The sequence below is a fragment of the Desmodus rotundus genome, chromosome 10, assembly GCF_022682495.2.
Source record: "Desmodus rotundus isolate HL8 chromosome 10, HLdesRot8A.1, whole genome shotgun sequence".
Taxonomy (NCBI): Eukaryota; Metazoa; Chordata; class Mammalia; order Chiroptera; family Phyllostomidae; genus Desmodus; species Desmodus rotundus.
In genome coordinates, this window is record NC_071396.1 from 76,316,202 (window position 1) to 76,338,468 (window position 22,267).

Genomic DNA, 22,267 nt, shown 5'->3' on the forward strand with positions numbered 1-22,267 from the left:
TATTTATTAAGTAACTCGGGCAGGAAGCTGTGGCTCAGGGAGCCCGAGTGAGGCTGTCACCGTTGACAGACAGGAAGTGGGGTGTGGAGGCCAGAACTCCTGGCTCAGAGCGTTTCCCCCTTGGCGTCTGGATCCCACATCCCGCAGCATTCAGCGGCAGAACTGCCGACCTCAGAAGGACTTGAAAATGATTCTTGGGGTCAGCAGTTTAACAGATTTCCAGGTACCCAGGAGAATAAGAAAGCACAGTATTTTTTATTGACATTGAGGTTTGGTGGGGAGCTTGTCCCCCCACCATAGATGGGCTATGTGCGGTGGTAACTCCGACCCCTCCTTTTACAGGCCTGGTGTCAGGCTGGTGCCACGTCTTGGTTTTGTTTTTGTTTTTTTTTTCTTTAAAATATTTCACTGTGAGCTTCAAGGGTCCGGGCCACAGTGCACACGTGTGCACCTGTGCACACGGTAGTTTCTCCTCCGGGGACGGCGTGTTGGATGACTGGCCAAGTCAGCATATACGTCCTGTCCTCCTTGTTTTATGTCCCCACGCAGGTCAATTTTCATTTCTCCTCATTGAATCTACAGCCTGTGCATCCTATAATAGTCCATTTTTTAGAGAATGAAATTACTCACCAACTGCATTCGCCTGGTCAGCTCCATAAGACCTGCATCTCCTTCTCTTTTGGCCATAGATATTGGCACATTGAGAAATGTAAGAGGCCCACTTCTGAGCATTCTTGTCGGAGTCACTGACGTGCGTGCCACATGTTACAAAGAACCTCAGACCTGCTCCCAGGAGACCTCCTCTCTATAAGCAGGCATGGAGCACGGGGCTGTTTCACATGCATTTTACATTGAACTTGTAGGGGGAAGAGTTTGGGGGTTTTGTTTGTTTGCTTGCTTTATTTTGTATTGGGTAGCAGGTACAGAATTTGTCCTTTCAGTGGGTACTAACTGAGGCCCTACTGTGTGCCTGGCCAGGTGCTTCCTTATGCAGTGCAGATAATACCAGCGATAGTCCCCGTTCTCCTCAACCTCGTAGTGAGTGGAGAAGCCTGGCCGTAAACAAGTAGAGAAACCACTGTTGTCACGAGAAGATGTAGCCATGCAGGAGCTGACAGGGGTGGGTTGGAGGCTGACGATGGGCCTCAGGAAGGCTCCTCTGAGGAAAGGGCCCTGAACTTGACTGCTGAGGAGTGGCCCTGCTGGGCCTCCCCGGAGAGCCCGTGTGTGAGACCTCAAAGTGTGAAAGAGGTTGACTGTGTAAAACCGATACCTTTAACAGTAAAAGTCCCTGCCGTTCCCTCTGTGTGTATACACACACACACACACACACACACACACTCGGAAAGTCAGACCTGTAGAATGATGATCCGGACAAACTGTCCCCACTATCCCAACCCCAGGTTCAGGGAGCTGCACTTATAGTAGGCACTGACAGCCAAGGTGGACAGAAAGAATGGCAGATTATTCAGCCCAGGCTGTTGAAGGCCCTCTTTGAGGGTTAGTGGTACATCTTGGCCCTACATCTGCCCAGGCAGACCTAGCTCAGAGACTCCACTGGGGTGCAAACCTTCATTGTTGGCAGGGCGCCCCCTGCAGGTGGGCATCTGGCCCATGTGGAGCCTGTGCAGGCCCCTCTTGGGGTTCCCCGCTGAGACCTTTGCTTGGAGACTGGGGAGAGTGTGGCCTGCTGGTTTCAGAGGGACTGTCTACGCAGCACGAGGAGTCTGCTGAGGTCCTGCTGCTTCTGTCTGTCTTCCTAGGCCCCCAGGGCAGCCCAAGTTGGCCAGCCCAGTGGAGGCCTCAAGCCTGAAAACCAGGGCTGTTGTCTGGTGTGTTGGGTTGTCCCGTAGCTGTGGAATTTTAGGGTCTGAGTTGTCCCTGCGGCCTCTGCAGAGTCAACCGACCCTGAAAATGATGAGCTAGCCCTTTCACCCCATCAAATCCTGCTGCAGCCATTTATTTTTCTTTTCATATTGAGGTGTAATTTACATACAGCCAGATGCACTCATTGTAAGCGTACAGTTCCACGAATTTTGTAACCTCCTTTCTGAGCAAGATAGAAAACATTTCTATCCCCTTAGAAAGTTCCCTTCTGCCCATCGCCTTTGGCTTTCACCCCCTCCCCACAAAGGCAACAGCTGTTCTGGCTTCTGCCACCATAGATTAGTTTCGCTTATTCTAGAACTTCATATAAATGGAATCATATACTGTGTACTCTTTCATTGTTTTGGTCCATCTTCTTCCACATGACTTACTATCTGAGATTCACTATGTGGCTTGTATCAGTGAGGTTTTTTTAATTGCTAAGTAGGATTTCTTTCTATGGCTGTACCATAGTTTACGTATCCATTGTCCTGTTAGTGGACATTTAGGTTGTTTCCAGTTTAGGGATACAATGAATATTGCTTCTACAAACATTCTTGTATAAGTCTTTTTGTGGACACGTATTGTTATTTCTCTTAGGCAAATAAATACCTAGGAGCAGGCTTTCTGAGTCATAGTGTGGGTGATGTTAACCAGCCAGGATGTCGCTGGACGTGTATTTTCATTCATGTTTGTTCTCAGTATATGATGAAAGGTTGGGGCATGCCTTAAAGTGGGAGGGCTCCAGAGGTGAACATTTCCCTGAGACTCAGAATGGAGCCTGTCGTTCACACAGTTTGTGTCAGCCCTTTAAAGTTGGCCTGGCAGTATAGTTCGCATCACACTTTTTGACTTTGAGCCATGCAGGTGACTCCCACTGTTAGCCCCTGTGGAAAGGCAAAGGTGTCCTTTTGAACAACAAAAAAATATCCTAGGGCAGGTATGGAGACCAAATTGTCACAGCCCCTGTGGTTTTGGCCTCAGAGTTTCTAGAAGGTGAGCACAGAGCATGAGCAGATGTGGCTGCATGCAGGTTCTTGCAGGGCCTTCGCTAATGACCGCGTTCTTCGGGCAGTGAGGGAGGGGAGGCTCGGACCCGGACGCTGCCTGCTTCGTGTGCCGCCCGGCTTGTAATTAAAGTTTCACTACAGACTGGTTATTTATCATTAGAGCCTGGCAGCCAAAGTCGGTTGTGGTTTCTTCCCCCGCTTTATGGGTGCAGAAAGCAATTAAGAAGAGAAAAATGAGTGAAAGCACTGACTGAAAGAATGTCAACAAAACTTCCTTTCCCAAGAAGAAATCCCTCTCGAACTGTTTTGACAGAAGGGAACTTGACTACCAGCCTTTCTGACATCTATAGGTGCATAAATCTCGAGAGGACATCTCTTGGACTGCTCTCCATAATAAAGTGCCTGTTCTTCAATTCACTTAATATTACAATCTAAGTACTCATAGAAAAGCCCTTCTTTCTACCCCATACCTCCCCAGTGTTGTGGGAACAGATCTTAGAACTTAATTTTTCAGCACAGTGTGAGATGCTGAGCAGAGGGAAATAGAAGACAATAAAAAGAAGACAATTCAACTTACCATATGGTGGGTGATTGGACTCTGCCCTTCCCCGCTCCTGCATGCTTCATTTTCATTGGAAGCTGTCTTACGGATGGAAGCACTTATTTACCTGTCTGCAGGGCAGGTTTATTGAGAAGCGAAAGCAGCTTGAGCCCCTGCAGGGCCCTCCCTTGCAAGGTTCCCTCCAGGGCTCTCAGATTTTGAGGTGCATGATGTTTATTCCATTCAGGAGACCCTTGTGAAGAAGAGTCACACCACGTGACAAAAGCTCCATGGGTAGACCAGGCCCCTGCTGAGACTTGAAAGGGCTCTGGCACTGCCCCAGCACCAGGGACAGTCCCCTGAGCACCTGCACAGGAGCTGAGTGGCAGGGTCTTCGAGGCCTGCCGGCTTTTGGTGTGTTAAAAATAAAGTGCCTGAAATACCTTACTGCATTAGGGTGGGTTTTTTTCTGTTGGCTTTTTTTTTTTTTTTGGAGGGGTTGACAGCTTCATTGGATACAATTCACATATCATACAATTCACTTTTTTAAAGTGTACAATTCAGCAGGTTTTGGTATATTCAAAAAGGTATGCAACCATCACCACCATTGATTACAAGGGACGTTTTCATCATCCCCACAAGAAGCCCCGTATACCCTTAGTCCTCCCCCTGTAAGCCCTAGGTAACCACTAACCTACTTTCTGTTGCTATAGATGCGTCTGCCCTGGACATTCATAAACATGGAATCACACACTATGTGGTCTTTTGTCTGGCTTCATACTGTACTGTTGATCTGTGTTGTAGCGTGCTTCAGTATTGTGGTGGGTTTTTAAATCACCTTTTCCTTGTAAAAATAATACAAAATGAAATGTTAGCTTTAAATTTTACCCAAGATGTTGCAGTATCTGCTCCTTTTCTTTGAATCTGTCTCAGATTTTTTATAATCATTTTTGTAATTTTTAACATGACCCTTCATACACAGTTCATGGGCTCATGCTCCGAGCCCACCATTTAAGAAGCACACCTTTAAAAGTGCACCCAGCCCTGGCAGGGTGGCCCACTTGGTTGGAGTGTCGTCCTCTACACCAAGGAGTTGCAGGTTCGATTTCTGCCAGGCAGTGTGCCTGGGTTGTGGGTTTGATCCCCGACTAGGGTGCATGCAGGAGGCGGCCAGTAGTTGTTTCGCTCTCACATGAATGTTTCTCCCCCTCCTTTCAGAAGTCGATAGGCACATCCTCGCCAAGTGATGACTTCTTTTAAAATGTGCATCTAAGTGCTGTCTAGGTGTGTGTGAGCTCGGGCCACATTCACCCAGCAGCTTCTCAGGTGTGTGGAGAGATGACTCCAGCAGTGTTCGTAGCGCCGGGTAAACATGTGACAAATATCTGAAACTGTGAACGCCCTTTGCATCACCTGTTAAATCCACATGGTCATGTAAAAGCCTGAAGCAGAGGCAGTTTTTCTTGTGTTTCTCTTCTCAGTTTTATTTCAGTGAAGGAAACTGAAAAACTGTTCCCCTGAGGAGAAGGGAGGGAGAGCGAATCTAGGATTCTGTATTTGGAACCCGGTGGGTAGAAATAATACGAAGTGCGACCCCGCCTGCACAGGCGGTCTGCCCATTCCCATCGTTTCCTTGTGATTTACTGTCCTCTGAGGGAAAAGGATTAAATGCCCAGAACAGCCAAAATGCCCAGCTGTTCGTGGTTAGGTAGATTTGGTCGAGGGTCTCTGCTCTGCTTAATTACCTTGTGGAGCGTGTAACATCTGTTTTCCCAGTGCCTCGCTGAGCTCTGAGCTCGGAGCCCGGTGGATGCCAGACAGGTGCGTCAGGAGCAGATTAGCTCTGGCTGCTCGGTGGCTGTTGGTGCTGGAAGGAGCCGCAAAGATCCCTGTCTTAGCTCCCTCCTTCCTTCCACTGGTGAGGAAACAAAGGTTTAGGGAGGTTGCCTGCCTGCCCCTGGGCTCCCTGCTGGCTCCAGGCACTGGAGCATTCCTTTGGAATGTTCCTCCTGCCAGGGACCCCTCTGACCCAGAGGGGGACAGTAGCAGAGTCTACAGCAAGTTTGTACCTGTTCAGAGCTGCTCATAAGAATTCCCAGGAAGACGTGGGGAAGGAAGGAGGAGAGACTAAGCAGGCCCCAAGGTAGAAGTACCTTTTATGTTGTTTCTGTTCAAATCAGATTAGCAACCTGTCAGCTCTGAGCCCCTCATTGTTCTCCACTGTTATTAGGGTCTGTGTACCTCCCGACCACTGCCCCCCTTCCCGCACCTGTGGCCTCAGTTCTCTCCTCACTGACCCCAACCCCTCCCACTGAAACCCTGCCGCAGCCCAAAATGCCTTCACTTTTCAGCATGGGTACTGTTGCCATGGACCAGGGTGGGGCCTGAGTTCAGTTCTGTGGAGGCCCCCTTCCTAGTCTCCGGATAAGTCAAACCTCTATTTGTTTTTAGGGCAAAGGATGTCTCAGTGTCTCCGCAATAGATGTGGTAGACAGTCGTGGTCTTACCATCTTTTCCTGTTATCTCAGAGGGATCCGCGCCCAGGTTGGCCCTTCTTTTCCTAACTCTGCCTGCAGCGAGGCTGGCCGGTGGGGCTCCTTTCTCTGTTGCGTCTCTCTGGACACTCTGCATTTTGGTAGTCTCCTCTCAGCCAGTCTTTCCCTCTTCCCCTTTACACAGCTGTGCACACACAGCTTTCCTGCAGCCGGCAGCCTCGAAGAAACTCATTTAAGTGACCTCTCACCACAAGCACAGAATGGCTCCCTTTGTGAAAACACAAGCGGGGATGGAGCTGCCCGTCCATCACACAGCCTGGCCCAGGTGCCGGCCACTGCCGGGCTGCAAGTAGCCTTGTACCTGGCAAATCTCACAGCCTGGAATTAGGTGGCGTCAAAAACAATGGTCACTCAGTCTGTCCCAAGCCAGGAAGGAACTAGAGCCTGTTTACTAGCGCTTTGATTCATAGTGACATGAGTCCACTGGCGAGTTCTTGGCATGGCCAGTCTTTATAAACTGTACAATTAGACTGAGGGGGATCTAGGAAAAAGCAGTGGCCTCGCTTTTAATTCATTCTGTCTCAAGCCAGAATGAAGGAGTGGCCAGGAGCCCGGAGTAATCCCACAACGCTCTCTCCGGAAGCTGGTAGGGAATGTCCTAGGGCCCTCAAGGCAGAGAGGACCATGCCGAAGAGTCGTGGCTGCTCTGTTCCAGAAAGCGTTTCTTAGAGAGAACTGCAGCTGAGCACAGCAAGGGCTGTCGTTCCCTCTGGAACCCGCCTGAATCAGGTGTGGCCCGGGGCTCAGGGTGATTCTTCCAACGCCCAGAGTCTGGCCCGGATGGGGCTGGTATGCGGCAGTGGGCTCCAGGCTCAGGGTGTGTGTGAGACTGTGCCTGAGCCAGGGCCTGGGGCAGGCTGTCGCTTTGGGGGCTGCGCCCTCAGCTGCCCTGACTGTGTACCCGTGCCGCTGAGTGTGAGTAGGGCCTGGAGCAGCCCTGCAGATCCTGTGCCCTCTGGTCGTCGACATAAAGTGGATGATGGAGAAGCCAGGTGAAGAAACTGAGGCACAGAGAACCTAAGCAGTTTATACCAGGCTGTCCAGCTACTGTATGGCAGAGCCAGGGTTTAAGCCAGGGGTCAGGCTCCAGAGTCTGGGATGTTCCGCCCAGAGAAGTAGAGACAAAAAACAGACTGAAGGAAGATCTGTCTCAGCAAGCAAAGGGGTCAGGAAAGAAGAAATGTGAAAAGTGTGCCCTCAGACCAAGGCCAAGACCAAGGCCAAAACCTGCTCCCTGGGGCCAGGCCGGGCTGGTCCGAGTGCAAGATGGCCACATAGCAGCACCACTATAAGCTGGCACCACTGCTGGGGGTTGAATTGTGTCCCCCCAAAAAGATGGTTGAGGTCCTAACCCCCAATACCTCAGAATGTGACCTTATTTGAAAATAGGGTGTCTGCAGGTACAAATTAGTTAAGATGAGGTCATACTAAAGTAGGGAATAGGGCTGGGGTCCTGACAGGAAGACACGGGGAGAAGAGGCTATGAACACAGACACACAGGGAAAGCCCAGGCGAGGCAGAGGCAGAGGCAGAGACTGCAGTGCTACATCTCCAAGCCAAGGACTGCCCGGGACCACTAGAGGCTGGGCACGAGCAAGGAAGCCTTCTGTAATCTTCAGACTTCAGAGAGAGTGTGGCTCCACTGACACCTTGATCTCAGACCTCTAGCCTCCGGCACTGTGAGAGAATCAGTTTCTGTTGTGGAAACCATGCAGTCCATGGTACTTTGTTACAGCAGCTGCAGGAAACTGATACAACCACTTCCACTTTCTCACCAGCCTAAGGCGCTCAGACTGCCATCCACGATGTACCTCCAACCTTTTATTGCCCCAGTAGCCAATCTACCTTACTCCCAAAATAGGTGTAAGCAAACAATACAAGGTATTATGGCACACTGGCCTCAGGTATGAGCAGCAGCAAGCCTCCAGCAAGCAGTCAGCATGGACAGCCTCTTTTTCCAGATGCCCTTGGATTTCCCAAAGCAGCCACCCTGGGAAGGCTGGGCCCAGCTGGAAGCAGCTTCCCTGATGGGGCCCCTTCTCTGCCTCATCCCCGTGAAGGCTAAGGAGTCCAGGGCCGCTGGCCACTTGGAGGTCAGGAAATGGGAAGCCCTGACAGCAAGATAAAGGTTTGCAGAAACTCCCACCGCAAACTGTACTGTAGCTAGTTTAGGAAAGACTCAAAAGAGTGGCCAGGTGACAGCCAAATGGATAAGAAAGAGGATGATCAGCCTGCCAGCAGGCCTTGTACTCGGTGCTGGGAGCGGTCGCAAGGACGTGGCCCTGTGGCTGGCAAGTCCACATAGACAGGGTCGCAGAATGCCACTTTCATACCTCTGGACAGCGAGCTGGGATCCAGAAGAATTCTGTCATTTAGAAGATGAACTTGAGGGCTTGGCCATCCTTAAAGCTGCCATGGAGCATCATCTCACTAACTGTCTCTCTACCACCCTCTCTAGGTCCACTCTGGAAATAGACATATGTGTCCATTCATCCCTCTGTCAGAAAAAGTGGCCCCAGGTTCATACCCTAAAGGGCCAGGATGAGGCTACTCACAGGAATAAGTCTCCTGCAAGGCCCGGGCTGGGCCTGAGCCCTCCTTGCCCCATCTCCAGGGCTGCAGCCCAAGCTGCATTGTCGGTGCTCACGAGGCCAGTCAAAAGTAAGAACTGGTCAGGAGGTAGCATGTGAGGGCCCTGGGCCAAGACGTCATACCCCGGTGAACTGATGACATCGGTGCCTTTAGGAGAATCAGAAGCTCTGTCTATACCCCATGTCTTCCCAGTGGGGCACAGTCATGATAGTGGAAGTGCCATCAAGGAAAGTTCCGTGTGCATCAGTCACACGGCATCCCCCGGGGTTAACTTAAGAAGAAAGGGGGTTATTACATATGAGTACTGAATAGCTCATGGAGTCACTGGAAAGGCTGAAGAAACAGCCAGGAATGATCCCTACGCCATGCTGCAGAGCCAGGCCACCAGGGGGGCTGCACCAGACCCCAGCTCCAGAGGAGGCAACGGTGCCTCTCCCGGTCAGGAAGCTGCCCCCGCCGTGGTTCACACCTGCAAGGTGGACGCCCAGGGCGCCAGGACTCCTGCTACTTCTCCTCGTAGCCACCAAACAGCAGAAGCGCCACCTCTGCTTCAGTTCTGCCTTCTCACGCTGGTACACTGGGCGGGAAGAATTGAGGTTGTATTTGGAACCCTAGCTGCAAAGGAGTCAGGAGGTACAGAGAGCATCCTGGATGGGGGTCAGATACCCAAACCGTATATAGGGGAGTCACTGGAGGGCATCCTGACCCCCAGGGTGTAGGGAAGATGATCCTGCAGAAGTGGGTGGCTGTTAGCCAGACAAGGAAGATCTGATTCACATAAAAAATCACCTGGGCAACTTCATGGCGCGGGTAGCAGGGCCCCACATCAGACACCGGCTCAGTGGGACTGGAGCCGAGCCCAGCTTGCTGCCGTCTTCCCCTGTGATGCTCTCGATAACATTCTCCAGTGTCCTTTAGGTACATTCTGTACTGTTTGATCCTCAAGATAAACATATAAAACAGCCCTGTCAGGTGTTCTTACACTGTGCAGAGGAGAAAAAGGTGAGCCTCAGGGAAGTTAAGCTAGTTTCTCAGAGGTGACCGATGTGCTGGAGTGGGAGCCTCTGATCATCACCCTGACCCTGCTCTCCGCTGCTCATTTCAATCTGATGAAGAAGAGGAAGGCAGAAGGCAGTGGGCGTGTGACCTGGGAGACCTGAGGCTCAGCATTGGCCCTGCCCCCGCCTGCTGAGTTCCCCGGCCAGCCTCTTCGGCTCTCTGGCCCTCTCTTTCCTTGTCTGTAAGGTGGGGTGGCATTTGCAAAAAAATTTTTGGCTGCAGGAGCCTTCTTTGAAGAGAAGAGTTGCATGTATCTAAATATAAGACAGAAAAAAGCAGAGCAACTGTGGTTGCCTCAGGGAGCAAGCACGCAGCCCCCTTTGCCCCAGACATCCTTGCTTGGGGCTCCCAGGGCCTCAGACCTCAATGGAGGCCCTCAACCCTTTGCCTGAGCCTTCTCCCATCATTGCACACCTCGTGACCTCCATCAGCACAGGGGGAGCAGGAGGAGGCCGTCTCTGGGAGTCCAGGGCGTCTGGAAGTGGGCAGGGGTGGGAGAGAGGGGAAGAGGTGCTGGCTATTTAGGAATTGACTGACTGAGAGATGGGCCAACTTGAAGTAAGTGTGTAAGATGTGGTTCCCCCATCCTGCCGCCTGTTTCCTGCGTGAAGAATCTTACATCCTATTCACCCAGGGGGGATATTTGCTTGAGATGAACTAGAGCTGTTTTGAAAAGTGGGAAGAGCAACAGGTCCACCTTGGAAGACAGTGGAGGCATCCACTCTGCTGGACCTTGGTGGTGAGTGGCTCTGTGAAATCCCATGCGCCCCCTCCCCCCACTCCCGGCAGAGCAGCACTCACACATGTGTGCACATGTATGTGTCCGCACGCCGGTGCTGCATGGGGCATTGCCCCCTCTCTGCTCCTGGTCAGTCAGGTGCCAGCACCACACAGCCCCGCCCAGCTCAGAGAGCTCCTTCCTGAGCGGGCCTAAAAGAGCCCAGCTCCAAGGAAGAAGTGAGGCGTTGCACTCACCACGTCCGCCTCTACCCAGAATTTGGGGAAGCTCTGAACAACTTTGGTGGAATCACTTGAGTTAGTACTGCTGTTTGCCTTCATTCACCAGAAAAGCCAGGAAGGTGCCATTGAGATCAGCGGGAGTTTGGACATGCAGACTGTTTCCCTGGTCTTGGTCATTAACGAACGCCAGAGGCATTCCATGTGCCTCTTCTAAATCGTGTCCAACCAAAGGTCTGCTGAAAGTGGGTGTGCACGGAAAGCCCCTGACTTCTTGAGGAAATCTTTGATGCGCCTTCTACAGCAGGCCAGGCTTTGCCCAAGAGGAGGCCGGTGGTGGTGGCTGCCATGGGAACGGCCCTTCTCAGAATCTGCCATTTCTCCTTGCTTTGTCATTGCCTACAGCCAGCCAGATGGGGCATCGCTTTAGCCTCAGCCCTTGAAAGGTGTGCTCCCCACCAGGAACTGTGTCTAATTCTGAGTTAACCGGGTGAGGCAGAGAGGAGCAGGGAAGACCAGAGTTCTCAGAAAGGGCTCCAAGAAGCTGGTCATGGAGGATGGATAGAATTAGAAAGGGACGGGACGAAGAGGAAACTCAGAATTAAGTGACTATTAATAGCAGCTAACATTATATACATACCATGAAATACTGTTCAGTCTCGAAGGGAATTCTGACAGACGTTGTAACATGGATGATCCTTGAGGACGTTATGCTGAGTGAAGTAAGCCAGTCCACTAAGGGACAGACACTGTATGATTCCATTTGTTTGCGGTACCCAGAAGAGTCAAAATGATGGAGGCAGAAGGTAGATTGGTGGGTGCAGGAGGGACTGAGGGAGGGAACGGGAGTTGTTTAGTGGGTACAGAGTTTCAGTTGTGCGAGGACGACGACAGCTCCGGGGACGGACAGTGGTGATGGGAGCTCAATGTGAATGTGCCTAATGACATTGGCACACTTAAAAGTGGTTAAAATGGTAAGCTTTATGTTATGTGTGTTTTCCCACAATTAAAAAAAAAAAAAAAAAGCTAACATTTGTTGAGTACTTGCTGTGTGCCAGACACTACACAGAGCACTTCTCATGTGGCCCTTGAAAGAGCCACACGAAGGAGGCGCTGTTCCTGTTTTCCTTTTGCGGATGTGGAACTGAGTTTTGGGGTCATTAAATAAGCCTCCCGCAGCCGGACGACTGGTGGCGGTCAGGTGCAGGTTGCACCCAAATCTGCGTGAGTCAGATTGCAGTGTGAAGGACGGGCTGGACCATGGGAGCTGAACGGGGGGCCCCCTCCCTGCCAGGCACTGACCCATGAAGGTCGAGAGGCCAGTGTCTCTAAATGTCACCAGGTCCTGCTAAGAGCAGGGATTTGGTTTCCCTCAGCCCCCAGAGTCCATGGCCTTGTTCAGGCTCCAGGACTCAGCAGAACCCTTGTTGTGGAGCTCTCCTGGGCTCCCCTTTGCATGGTGGTATTGGAAGGCACCCGTTGGCCATAAATTGCCCATAATTATTGCCCAGCATCCTTATTGTAAGGAGTGACCTTGTTGCCTGATCTGTTACAGACCACAGTAATCGACTACGTGAAGCCCTCAGACCTCAAGAAAGACATGAACGAGACCTTCAAGGAGAAGTTTCCTCACATTAAGTTAACACTCAGCAAAATAAGGAGGTATGTGGGGGTGGGCATCCACTTGAACTTGCCCTTCACTCCCCTCTCCCAGTACACTTTAAACTCATGCTTTGTATGATGGCTCAAGTGAAATATGGGCACGTTCAGCAAAACGAGGCCCACGAGATGCTGGCTGTTTGGTGCCTCTATGTGGGAGCCCAGGGCAGCAGGGCAGAAGCCGATCTCTGGACCCGAGCTGACAGGGATCTGCGGGAGGTGCCTTCAGTGCAAGAATCATTCCACACTATCTGCAGCTCGCCAGTTCAGTAAGATTTATGTAATCGGAAACTTGGAGAGAATAGCGAACAGTGGGTTCCCTGCCTTCTCACATGTAGACAAAACAAGAGAAAAGAGTTGGTATCGGAGGGTTTGAGATAACTCTACCCACAATCATCTGCCCAGAAGTGATAGCCAAGCCCTATCTTCCAGCATCGGCAAACCAGCCAAAGCACAGTCACCACGTCTCCCCTACGGCTGACTGGGTCCACAGTGTGGTCACTCACGTCTGCGTGGTCCTGAGGACGGGCCTGGCCGGGCCGGAGACAGCCTGGCTTGTGGTGTCTGCACACCAGGCCAGCAGAGAGAGAGAGAGAGAGAGAGAGAGAGAGAGAGAGAGAGAGAGAGAGAGAGAGAGAGAGAGAGAGAGTGTGTGTGTGTGTGTGTGTGTGAGAGAGAGAGAGAGAGAGAGAGAGAGAGAAAGAGAGAGAGAAAGAATAGGGGCTAGACCAGAGATAGCCTGGCTTGTGGTGTCTGCACACCAGGCCAGCAGTGTGTGTGTGTGTGTGTGTGTGTGTGTGTGTGTTTGAATAGGGGCTAGACTGTATACCGCAACATGAGGTTGGAATATGTGCCAACATGTATGAGCACATGTGTCTTAATACTGATTTGATTCTGGCGTGTTTGGTTTCAGAAGTCAAAGCCATAAGGAAAATGAAGTATTCACACTTCGTCCACTCACTCGGCAGCTTTCCTAAGCACCCTGGTTGTGCTCTTAGCCGGACCCTTCTCCTAACTGCTCCTGATGCAAGGAACGAACATAACCGATGTTCGGCAGGCTGACACCCGTGCCTAACTTATGTCTGTGTTTGTCTCCTGGAATGACCGTAGTTCCTTTTACAGCTGCCCTCTTTCATTTTGGACAGCTCTCCAGGTTTCCAGGGAGACCCTCAGACACCCACTAGGGTTCAGGGTGGTCCTCCGTGTCCCACGTCGGCAGGGTCTATACAACGTCACCAGTGGGAAGAGTCTGACGCCCCAGCAACCTGAGTCTGTCCCTCACACATTACATAACTGTCTCACTCACAGGGATTCAGTCCCATTCCGCATCACCCTTCTGGGAATGAGAACGGAAATGCTTGCCAGATGAAGTAGGCTTTTTCTTCGGGTCCCCTGAAACTCCAAGTTCTAATAAGATTTCCCTCCTTCCTGTCTTTCTCTAGTCTGAAGCGAGAGATGCGGAAGCTTGCTCAGGAGGACTGTGGCCTCGAGGAGCCCACGGTGGCCATGGCCTTTGTCTACTTCGAGAAGCTCGCCCTCAAGGGAAAGCTAAACAAACAGAACCGGAAACTTTGTGCTGGAGCATGTGTGCTGTTAGCAGCCAAAATCGGAAGTGACCTCAAGAAGCATGAAGTCAAACATCTAATTGATGTAAGTGGCCCGTGTCCTGATGGCTGGGGTTGCCCACGCTCCAGTCCCATGTTGTTCTCGCAGCCACAGAAACCACTGATGGCAAGGGGTCGCGTGGGTGGTGTGACCCACAGAGCGTCCAGCAGACACTTTGGCTCAGCAGACCTTGGCTTCCTGTGACCGTGGTTGCCTTCTCTTGGTGCGAGGCTGTGGGTTTCCCCTTTCTTTTCAAGGACAGCCCCGTCACAGTAAGGAAATACTGATCTCCATAGATGAATCTATGAATGCCTGTTTCAAAATACTGTGCATTCATAGAAAATTTGAGCTACTGGGAAGCCAGCAGATTAGGACACAGTTGCCACTGCCGAGATAGTTGGTTCCAGGTCCCAAGATGATCAGTGTCTTAGCCCACACTTAGCAAAATACCATCGACTGGGCGGCCTAAACAACAGACATTCATTTCTCATAGTTCTGGAGGCTGGAAGTCCAAGATCAAGGTGCCAGCTATTGATACTTTAGTGTCTCGTGAGGACCCTCTTCCTGGCTTGCAGGTGGCGTCCTCCTCCCTGTGTCCTCATGTGGCAGAAAGGGAGGAGCACACTTTGGTTTCTTCTTATAAGGGCAGTAGTCACATCATGAGGACTTCATGCTCATAAGGCCCTCTACGTGAAATCACCTCCCGAAGGTCCCACTTCCTAATATCATCACACTGGAAGTTACAATGTCAGCATGTGCATTTGGGGCAGGGGGCGGGGAGGGCACAAGCATTCAGTCCACAGGAAGGGGCCACACCAGGCCATGGGGTCACACAGGGAAGCACTGGCGTTGGGCAGGGGTCAGAGGGAGAGGGAGACGCATGGGCAGGAGCTTTATCGTGGTTTCTGCAGGAAGCCTTCGGCAAGGCAGGATAAGCAGGCTTAGGACTGGCTAGCCCAATAATTTCAGGGCGCCCTGGGGTGCAGGGACCGTTTAGTTGTCTGGTCCCTGGCCCTGGGCGATCAGGACGTGTGGACAATGGCCCAGAGAGGGAGGGCCTGTAGAGTAAGTAGGTGGCTGGGGTGTAGATGCTAGGTTGGTTTGTTTACACTTGAAAAGTGTACTTGCAGGGGAGTTGTTCACTTCCTCCAGAAACTGGCTAACCATGGGGGTCACTCCCCAAATATTCAAGTGTCAAAATACAGAAAATAAAACACGCAGCTACTACAATGCCCTGTGTGTCTGGCTGTGCGGCTGTCTTCAGTAGCAAAGGAGAAAAAGCGAAAAGGGAGCTAATGTACGTACTCCCTGCATAAGAATTTAATTTACCGTTTTAATTCTTCTTAAGTGGATGGTTCAGTGGTATTAAGTCCATCCATAATGTTTTGCAGCCATCGCAGCCGTCCACCTCCAGAACCCTCTGGTCTTGCAAAACTGAACCTCCGTGTCCCTGAAGCACCGGCTCCCCTGACCACCACCATTCCACTTCCTGCCTCTGTGATTTTGACTTCTATGTGCCTCACATACGTGGAATCCTACAGTATTGGCCTCTTTGTGTCTGGTTTCTTTCACTTGGCATACCGTCCCGAATGTCCACTCGCATTGTGGTATTATCAGAATTCCCTTCCTCTGTGAGGCTGAGTAATATTTTGCTGAATGTATATACCACATTTTGTTTATCCATTCACCCATCAACGGGAGAAAGAGATTCTTTGGGTCAGGACTTTACCGATGTTAAGAATTGGTGCAGGTTATCTAGCTTTATAGGAAATAGTTTTCAGAACATGGAGATGACCTTTCAAGACCAAATCTACGCTGAGAATCAATAGTTTTACATAGATATTTGCTAAACTTATGAATCTTTAGAAGTGACAAATATTCACAAAAATTACAAGTTTTATTATGCACATTTAATCACGGTCAAGTATACAACCCAGCAAAGGCTGATAGTATTAATGCCGAGTATGAGGTCTGTCCAGAAAAAGTCCAACCACTGTTAATATAACAAGAATTGCTTGCACAACATCGATGTAACCTGGCAGCCAGGCGAGTGGACTGGAATGCGCATGTATGAACAATGATGACTTCACTGTACTAGTCAGTGGGGGCGGTAGACACTGTTCAGTGAGCGTGTGCACTGTGTGTCCACCACATGCAAAATGACTGACGAGTAGAGCAACGAATCTGCATCAATGATTCAGAAGGCTGCAGCTATGGGCCACTGGTGATTGGCAGCTTCACCACAGTAACACACCTGCTCATGCATCATGTCATGCAGAGTTTTTTTTGTGAAACATCAAATTACCCAGGGGACTCAGCCCCTTATAGCCCATTTGGCGCCCTGTGACTTCTGGCTTTTCCCAAAACTAAAATCACCTTTGAAAGGGAAGAGATTTCAGCCGTTGATGAGATTCAGGAAAATATGACGGGGCAGCTGATGGCAATTGGGAGAACTGTGTGAGGTCTCTAGGTGCCTGCTTTGAGGCGTCATTGCCCTGTGTACAATGTTTCTTGTGTCGTCTTCGATAAGCGTCTCTATTTTTCATGTTACGTGGCTGGTTACTTTCTGGACAGACCTCATATAATGATAATGGTTTGACAACCTACTTGCTGTAGCAATTAACACAAGATCCCATCCCAGTTATAATCTGAATGTAGTCACCAGTACTCTGTTAGTGAGGTGGTTCTCTTATTATTAAGCCAACTGCTGAGTTTAAGCCAAAGCAGAACGTAGCATAGCAAAAGTAAGGCCTTCCCTGCCCACTCTCACTCCAATCATTCTCCTCCCTTCCTACTCCAGCCACCCCTACAGCTGGGGGGCCTGGGAGGCAGAGCAGGAGGGGAGCCCCCAGGCAAAGAGCCGAACACTGGGTGCTCAGCCCACACGGGTACGCTCAGGCAGGGTCCTTGTGTACCAAACAAAAGACCACGCTGTGTGTACATAATATGCTCACCCAGTTCCAGACTTTCCCCGAGATTGCTGCTGTCGGAGGAGATTTGCTGTGGTTTCGGTCGAAAGCTTGAATAGCCTGGTTGTAACAGTAGAGTTGGAGCCCCAGTTAAGTGTGAATCTCGGCGTTGTCCTTTACTGCCCGTGTCATCATGGACAGATCACTTAGCCTCATGAGCCTGTTTTCTCATCTGTACATGGAGATAAGTGTAACGTCAACCTTGTAAGGTCGTGGGAAAATTCAGCGAAGTCATGGGATGTGTGTGAGACTCCACAGACGGTGGGGCTGAGGGCAGGAAGCATGGCTGGTGCCTCCCTTTCTTCCTCCACAGTATTGCCCACAATTGGTTTCTCTGTAAACACTCACTGGCTGATGGGTAGAGACATTGCATATGGAGAAAGCCTATGATTTTTATTTTAAAGCTACAATACTATTGGTTTTCTTTTATTCTATTACAGAAACTGGAAGAGAAGTTCCGGCTGAATAGACGAGAACTGATTGCCTTTGAATTCCCAGTGTTAGTGGCCTTGGAATTTGCCCTTCATTTGCCAGAGCACGAAGTCATGCCCCACTACAGACGCCTGGTCCAGAGTTCCTAGCACAGGCCCCCGAGGAGGGCCGGGGACCGCTTCTTCTGAGTTCGATGGAGCTGTACTCACTACGAGAAATGCAAAAATAAGACTCAACATACCAAACTCTTTTCCTCACACTATGTTTTTGTGTAGAAGCAGCCCCAGAAACTTTTCAGGGAGTCTTCGGTCTGGCTAGCAGAGGTGAGCTGTGAGCTGTTTACTGCTTAGCGAGGGGAGGGGAAAGCCATGCTGCACACAGAGGCCCTCCGGCTCTCCACTGGCAAGGGTTCCTAGCATCTCCGCCCCAGCCTTCCTCCCGGGCACACAAACCTTGCAGGTGGGGTCCGCCACCTTCTCCGCAGACCAACTCCGACTCAGAGTGTGACATTCCAGAGCGGAAAGAGGAAGACAATTTGCAAAGTTGGGGGGAAGCTTTTGAAAGATACCCTCACTGTGTCAAAAGAGCGTGCCAATCCATTTTTGTATCAGCTGTTGAAGTGCACTTCCCCCAGGAGCATGTGCCTGAGTGAGTGTGGCAGTGTGTGCGGCTGAGATGCCACGTCAGCCCGCGACCCAGAGCCAGCGCACCCCCTCAGACCTGACCGACCTCCCCCTGGGGTCCGGAGCCAGGCTGACCTTCGGCAATCACTTCTAGATAATCTCTGGATAATGATCACTCTCTCTGTACCAGATTATCTGACATCCTCTGCCCTCAGCCTATGACAGTGTATCTGTTACTTCTGCTACCCACGGGACAAAAACGAGTTCTCGGTGTCAGATGGGTCTCGCAGGAGGGCGTGGAGCGTGGCGCTCTGTGCCTCCCTCCCATCATACCTTGTGCATATACTGAACCTTCGCACCTTCCCGCCGTGGAGACCGCTGGGGTTGCACTCCGTGGTGTGTGTATTCCTGTGCTCTATGTTAGAGTGCACACTGAGCACATTTCTCGTGCTACGTATATATTAAAAAGTGTTTTATAAAAATTGAGAATAAGGGTAAGACACTTGGTTAGTATTTTGAGGCTTTTGACAGCTAGGACCAACTGCATCTTGAGCTGAGGTTGTATCCATTGAGAGGCAGTGACTCATCACTACATAGGCAGGCTTATTACTGCAGAATTTCAATTGTGACTTGTGCTGACTTGCTGGGACCACTTGTATGTCACCACGCCATCACTTTGTAGCCGTAAGAGAGAAGTGCCCACCGGGGTTCACCTGACTGAAGGAAGCCTGTGGCCATGTAAAAACAGAATTAAAGTATCTTTTTGTTTCTATATACATGTATGTGTATGTTTAGACACGTCTCACTTGTCATCATCCCTAGCCCTGCATTACGGGTTCTCCGCCACCACACCCACTTCAGATTTCACACACAGACTTGAGGCTTCTGACGTCTGCCCAGAGAAAAGGCGATGAGGAGCTGAGCGTGTACAGCTTTAGTGAGTGGAGCTGGAGAGAATCTGAGTCACACAGGATAGATTCAAGGAGCTGCTGTGGGGACCGCAAACACTCCACTCACCGCCTCCAGAGCCATAGATTTAGCTGAGTTCAGTCCTAAATATTCTCCTAATGAATTTCCTTAGCTGGATTCAGTTTAAGACAGTGATTTTAATGAATGTGATTTCTTTGGCCTAATCAACTCACATTTAAGGGGCACCTACTGTGTGTGAGGCACATTTGGGAAGGAAGCCCAAAGCATTCAAAGCCTCTCCATCACCTGAAGCCTCTCATCACTTGCAGCTCTCAGAGCCCACTCAGCTCCCTGGTGAGTGCCGCGTGGGTGGAAGGCTTCCGAGAAGCAGGGCCACTGGCATCTAGAAATTGTCCACAGGACTCCCTGCGTTCGTCTCCTGCCAGGCTCGGGGACATCCGATGGATGACAGGCCCCTAGTGCAGACATGAAGACAGCCTGTGTCCTTCCTGTGTCTTAATATCAAGCTAACATTCTTGAACGTGGGGCAGTTTGTTTGGTTTTGTCTTGTACTTGTTAGGTTGTTAGTCCATTGTTTTAAAAGGATTTATCTTAAATTTTACACTCCATTTTAGCCTGGGGATTTGTTGAGTGAGGAGTTTTATTGGTTTTAATTTAAGTTGGGGGAGTTGCTGAGGATGAAAGATTCTTGTCAAGAGGTTTCCTTCTGTCCACAGCATGAGCTTTCTGAAGGGAGAGAGGCTGCGACTGGGGGGTGGGGGCTCGCTGCCAGAGCCCCCAGCAGTGCGTGCACCTCAGATGCTCCCCAGCCTTGGGCTTTGGCCGGGAGTCACAGAGGCCTGAGCCCGTGTGGAGAGAAGGGGGCCCCTCAGCCCTCTTGTAGAAGACCCTGAGCCTCTGCCCTTGCAACCCCCTCCAGCACCCCTCACTCTAAGAGCAGGTTCAGTTCCTGTCAAGCTTTGCTCCCTGTCAGGCCTGCTCTGAAGTCGCTCCAGCTCCCCCAGGCACAGATGTCTGTGGGGAGGCCCTGCCCAGCACATGCCCCTGGGGGCAGACTGCCTGGCTAGTTTCCCCAGACAGTTCTGGGGGTCCCGGGGCTCTTCTCTCTAATCAACCTTGGCTGTTAAGTCAGGTAAGACATGGGACCAAACCAAGCACAGGCTGGTGGCACCCCCCTTGGGAGGAAACGGGGCGGCCACTGCTCTGTCCCCAAGCAGTGAGCTCGCAATGTGCCCTGGTTAGGAAGGGTCCGGTCCCCTCCCCAAAGGAACCTGCCCTTGGGGCCGGAGCTTGGGCCAGCCCACTGACTCTTAGTCTAAGCCACTACCTCCCCTTCTATTCCCGTAGTCACACCTATGTTACAGCAGGAGACCCGCACCAAAGGTGTTCCTCTTTCTTACTGGAGGAAAGGGGGGTGTTTTTGTTTTTGATCAAGAATCACCCAACCATAGTTTGTCATCCTCACCCCGCAGGCCCATTTTGGGGTGATCCTTTACCCTACACCAATCACTTCATACCACAGACCCCACCTTGCTGATGTGAGAACAGGGGACTTTGGGGTCCTTACCTCTCCTGTCACTGCGTCTGGCCCCCTCCTTTCTCCAACAGCAAGTAAAACTGTTTACTGTCCCTGCTGCTGAATTCTTTATCTCTCCCTCAGGCATTTCCTGTTCTGTGCTCCAGGCCAGCCCTCTCCCTGCTAGCCCTGGCTGTCTCCATAACTCCTCCGAACCTGGAGCCTCGGGCCTCCCAGCCCCCACCCTGCAGTCTGCAAATGCAGAGGAGGGGGAGGCTGGAGAGCAGCGCACATTTGAGCGAGGAAGTTTTGTTACCTGTTATTTGTGTTATGTCCAGCTATGGAAGAAGTCCTTCAGAGAAGGGTTTGTAGCGGGAGCATCCCAGGGGCTCACCTCTCCCAGAGGTGGCCAGAGTTCACATTCCAAGGGTAGTAGGGCCGCTTGGTTAAGGACAGCGCTGCCCAGGTCACAGTAGGGCCTATTAGGAAAGCGCTGCGGGCCCGAGAAGGGAGGAAACATCCGACAATGAATCTGGAGTCACATATTGTTAAACCAGCCCATAAAGGAGGCTTCCAGTAGTGCAACTGCAAGGCAGAATTGAGGTAAAAAGCTATACAAGAAGACAATGATAGGTGATAAAAATGATAGAAGTCCCTCTTACTGCCAAAGGAACCCAATGAGGAATGCGAGAGTGCTCGCTCAGAGAGCCCTGCCCCCATGAAGGACCGATTGAAATAGATGTTCTGGAAAGTCTGCAAACTCTTGGTTCAAACCAAGGATTGTTTGAACCAAGCCTGGTGAGGATGGTGCTTGCTTGTATACCATCTCACAAAACCGTCAAGAGTTGATGGAAAAGGTCAAGAAGTTCATGTGCCCCTTAAAAAAAAAAACCTTTTCTAGGTAAACCTGACCCTGAAGCAGCCGTCCTCAGGGCACTGGTGGTATCACGGCCCCCTCCCCACCAACTGGTCATTCATTCCCTCGGAACCTCAGAGTTCTTGGGAGTCCTTTTACGACCCCCTGAACAGGAGCTGATCATGAACGATAACCAAAAAGAAAACTCAGTGGGCCCAGTAGGGAGGCTGGTGGTATTTCCTGCCAGAATCACTCACTATAAATTATTAGTTTTTAAACCCTGGCTTAAAAGAAAGGAAGCCGATGCTTTCTGAGGCATATCTGAAAATCCCTGGTGAAACCTACATACTGTTGTATAAGATTCTAAGTCAGATACAAATTTTTCCTAAGGCAGCTGCCTTCTCCCATGAAACCGACTTCCATTTTTATTTGCAAAAATAAAAACAAGACACAAATGGAATAGATTACTCTCCCCTCTCCTTCCCTTTATGTATTGGAGAGAGTGGCAGAAGTGGTTTCCGAGGAGAGGCAGAGAGCGAGAGATTTTTCTAGGAAGAGCATGCAGCCAAGAGGCAGGAGAGGGCCCAGGGCACGCAGGACAAGTTTCAGCAGCGTCCCTGAGGGAGCCCAGAGGCAGGGACCCTGGGAGAGTGCAGGAAAGGGAAAGGGGGACTCCAGAGCGACAGACAGACCGTGTGGCCTCAGTCAGCCACTGAATGGTACTTGCCTTTGAAGGGGTTCTTACTGCCTCCCACCAGAGGGGTTCTGGAGGGCCACAAGATGATACAGTAAACACCTGAAGGAGCTCAATAAATGGAAACAATTATTACTATTACCTCCCATGAACTTAACTGACTTAGCAAGAAAATATAAACAACACCTCCTGCTTGAAAGAGGAAGCCACTGGAGCATAGATATGGCATTTAGGGCCAAATGGGGAGGATAAAATAACGCATTTGAATTCCCTGGTCTAGGCGCCCGAGGTTCACTATAGAGGAGCGGCCCTACGGGCCCTGCCTGCGCAGGGTGCCCAGCTAAGGGGGTGCTGGGAGGCAGGCCGGAAATCAGCCCTAGCTTCACTCACCAAGTTATGCTAT

At 50.9% G+C, this 22,267-nt stretch overlaps 1 protein-coding gene across 2 annotated transcripts in view; it reads left to right on the top strand.

Annotated features, from left to right (window-relative positions):
* CABLES1 (Cdk5 and Abl enzyme substrate 1) overlaps positions 1–18,113 on the top strand; it is a 100,467-nt gene extending 82,354 nt beyond the window's left edge. For both annotated transcript variants that reach the window (XM_024580173.4, XM_053912853.2), the window contains 3 exons: positions 12,136–12,242; positions 13,682–13,889; positions 17,254–18,113. In XM_024580173.4, coding sequence (XP_024435941.3) covers positions 12,136–12,242; positions 13,682–13,889; positions 17,254–17,394 — 456 coding nt within the window. In that variant the 3' untranslated portion in view covers positions 17,395–18,113. The remainder of the gene's footprint in view (positions 1–12,135; positions 12,243–13,681; positions 13,890–17,253) is intronic.
* Positions 18,114–22,267: the final 4,154 nt, after the last annotated feature.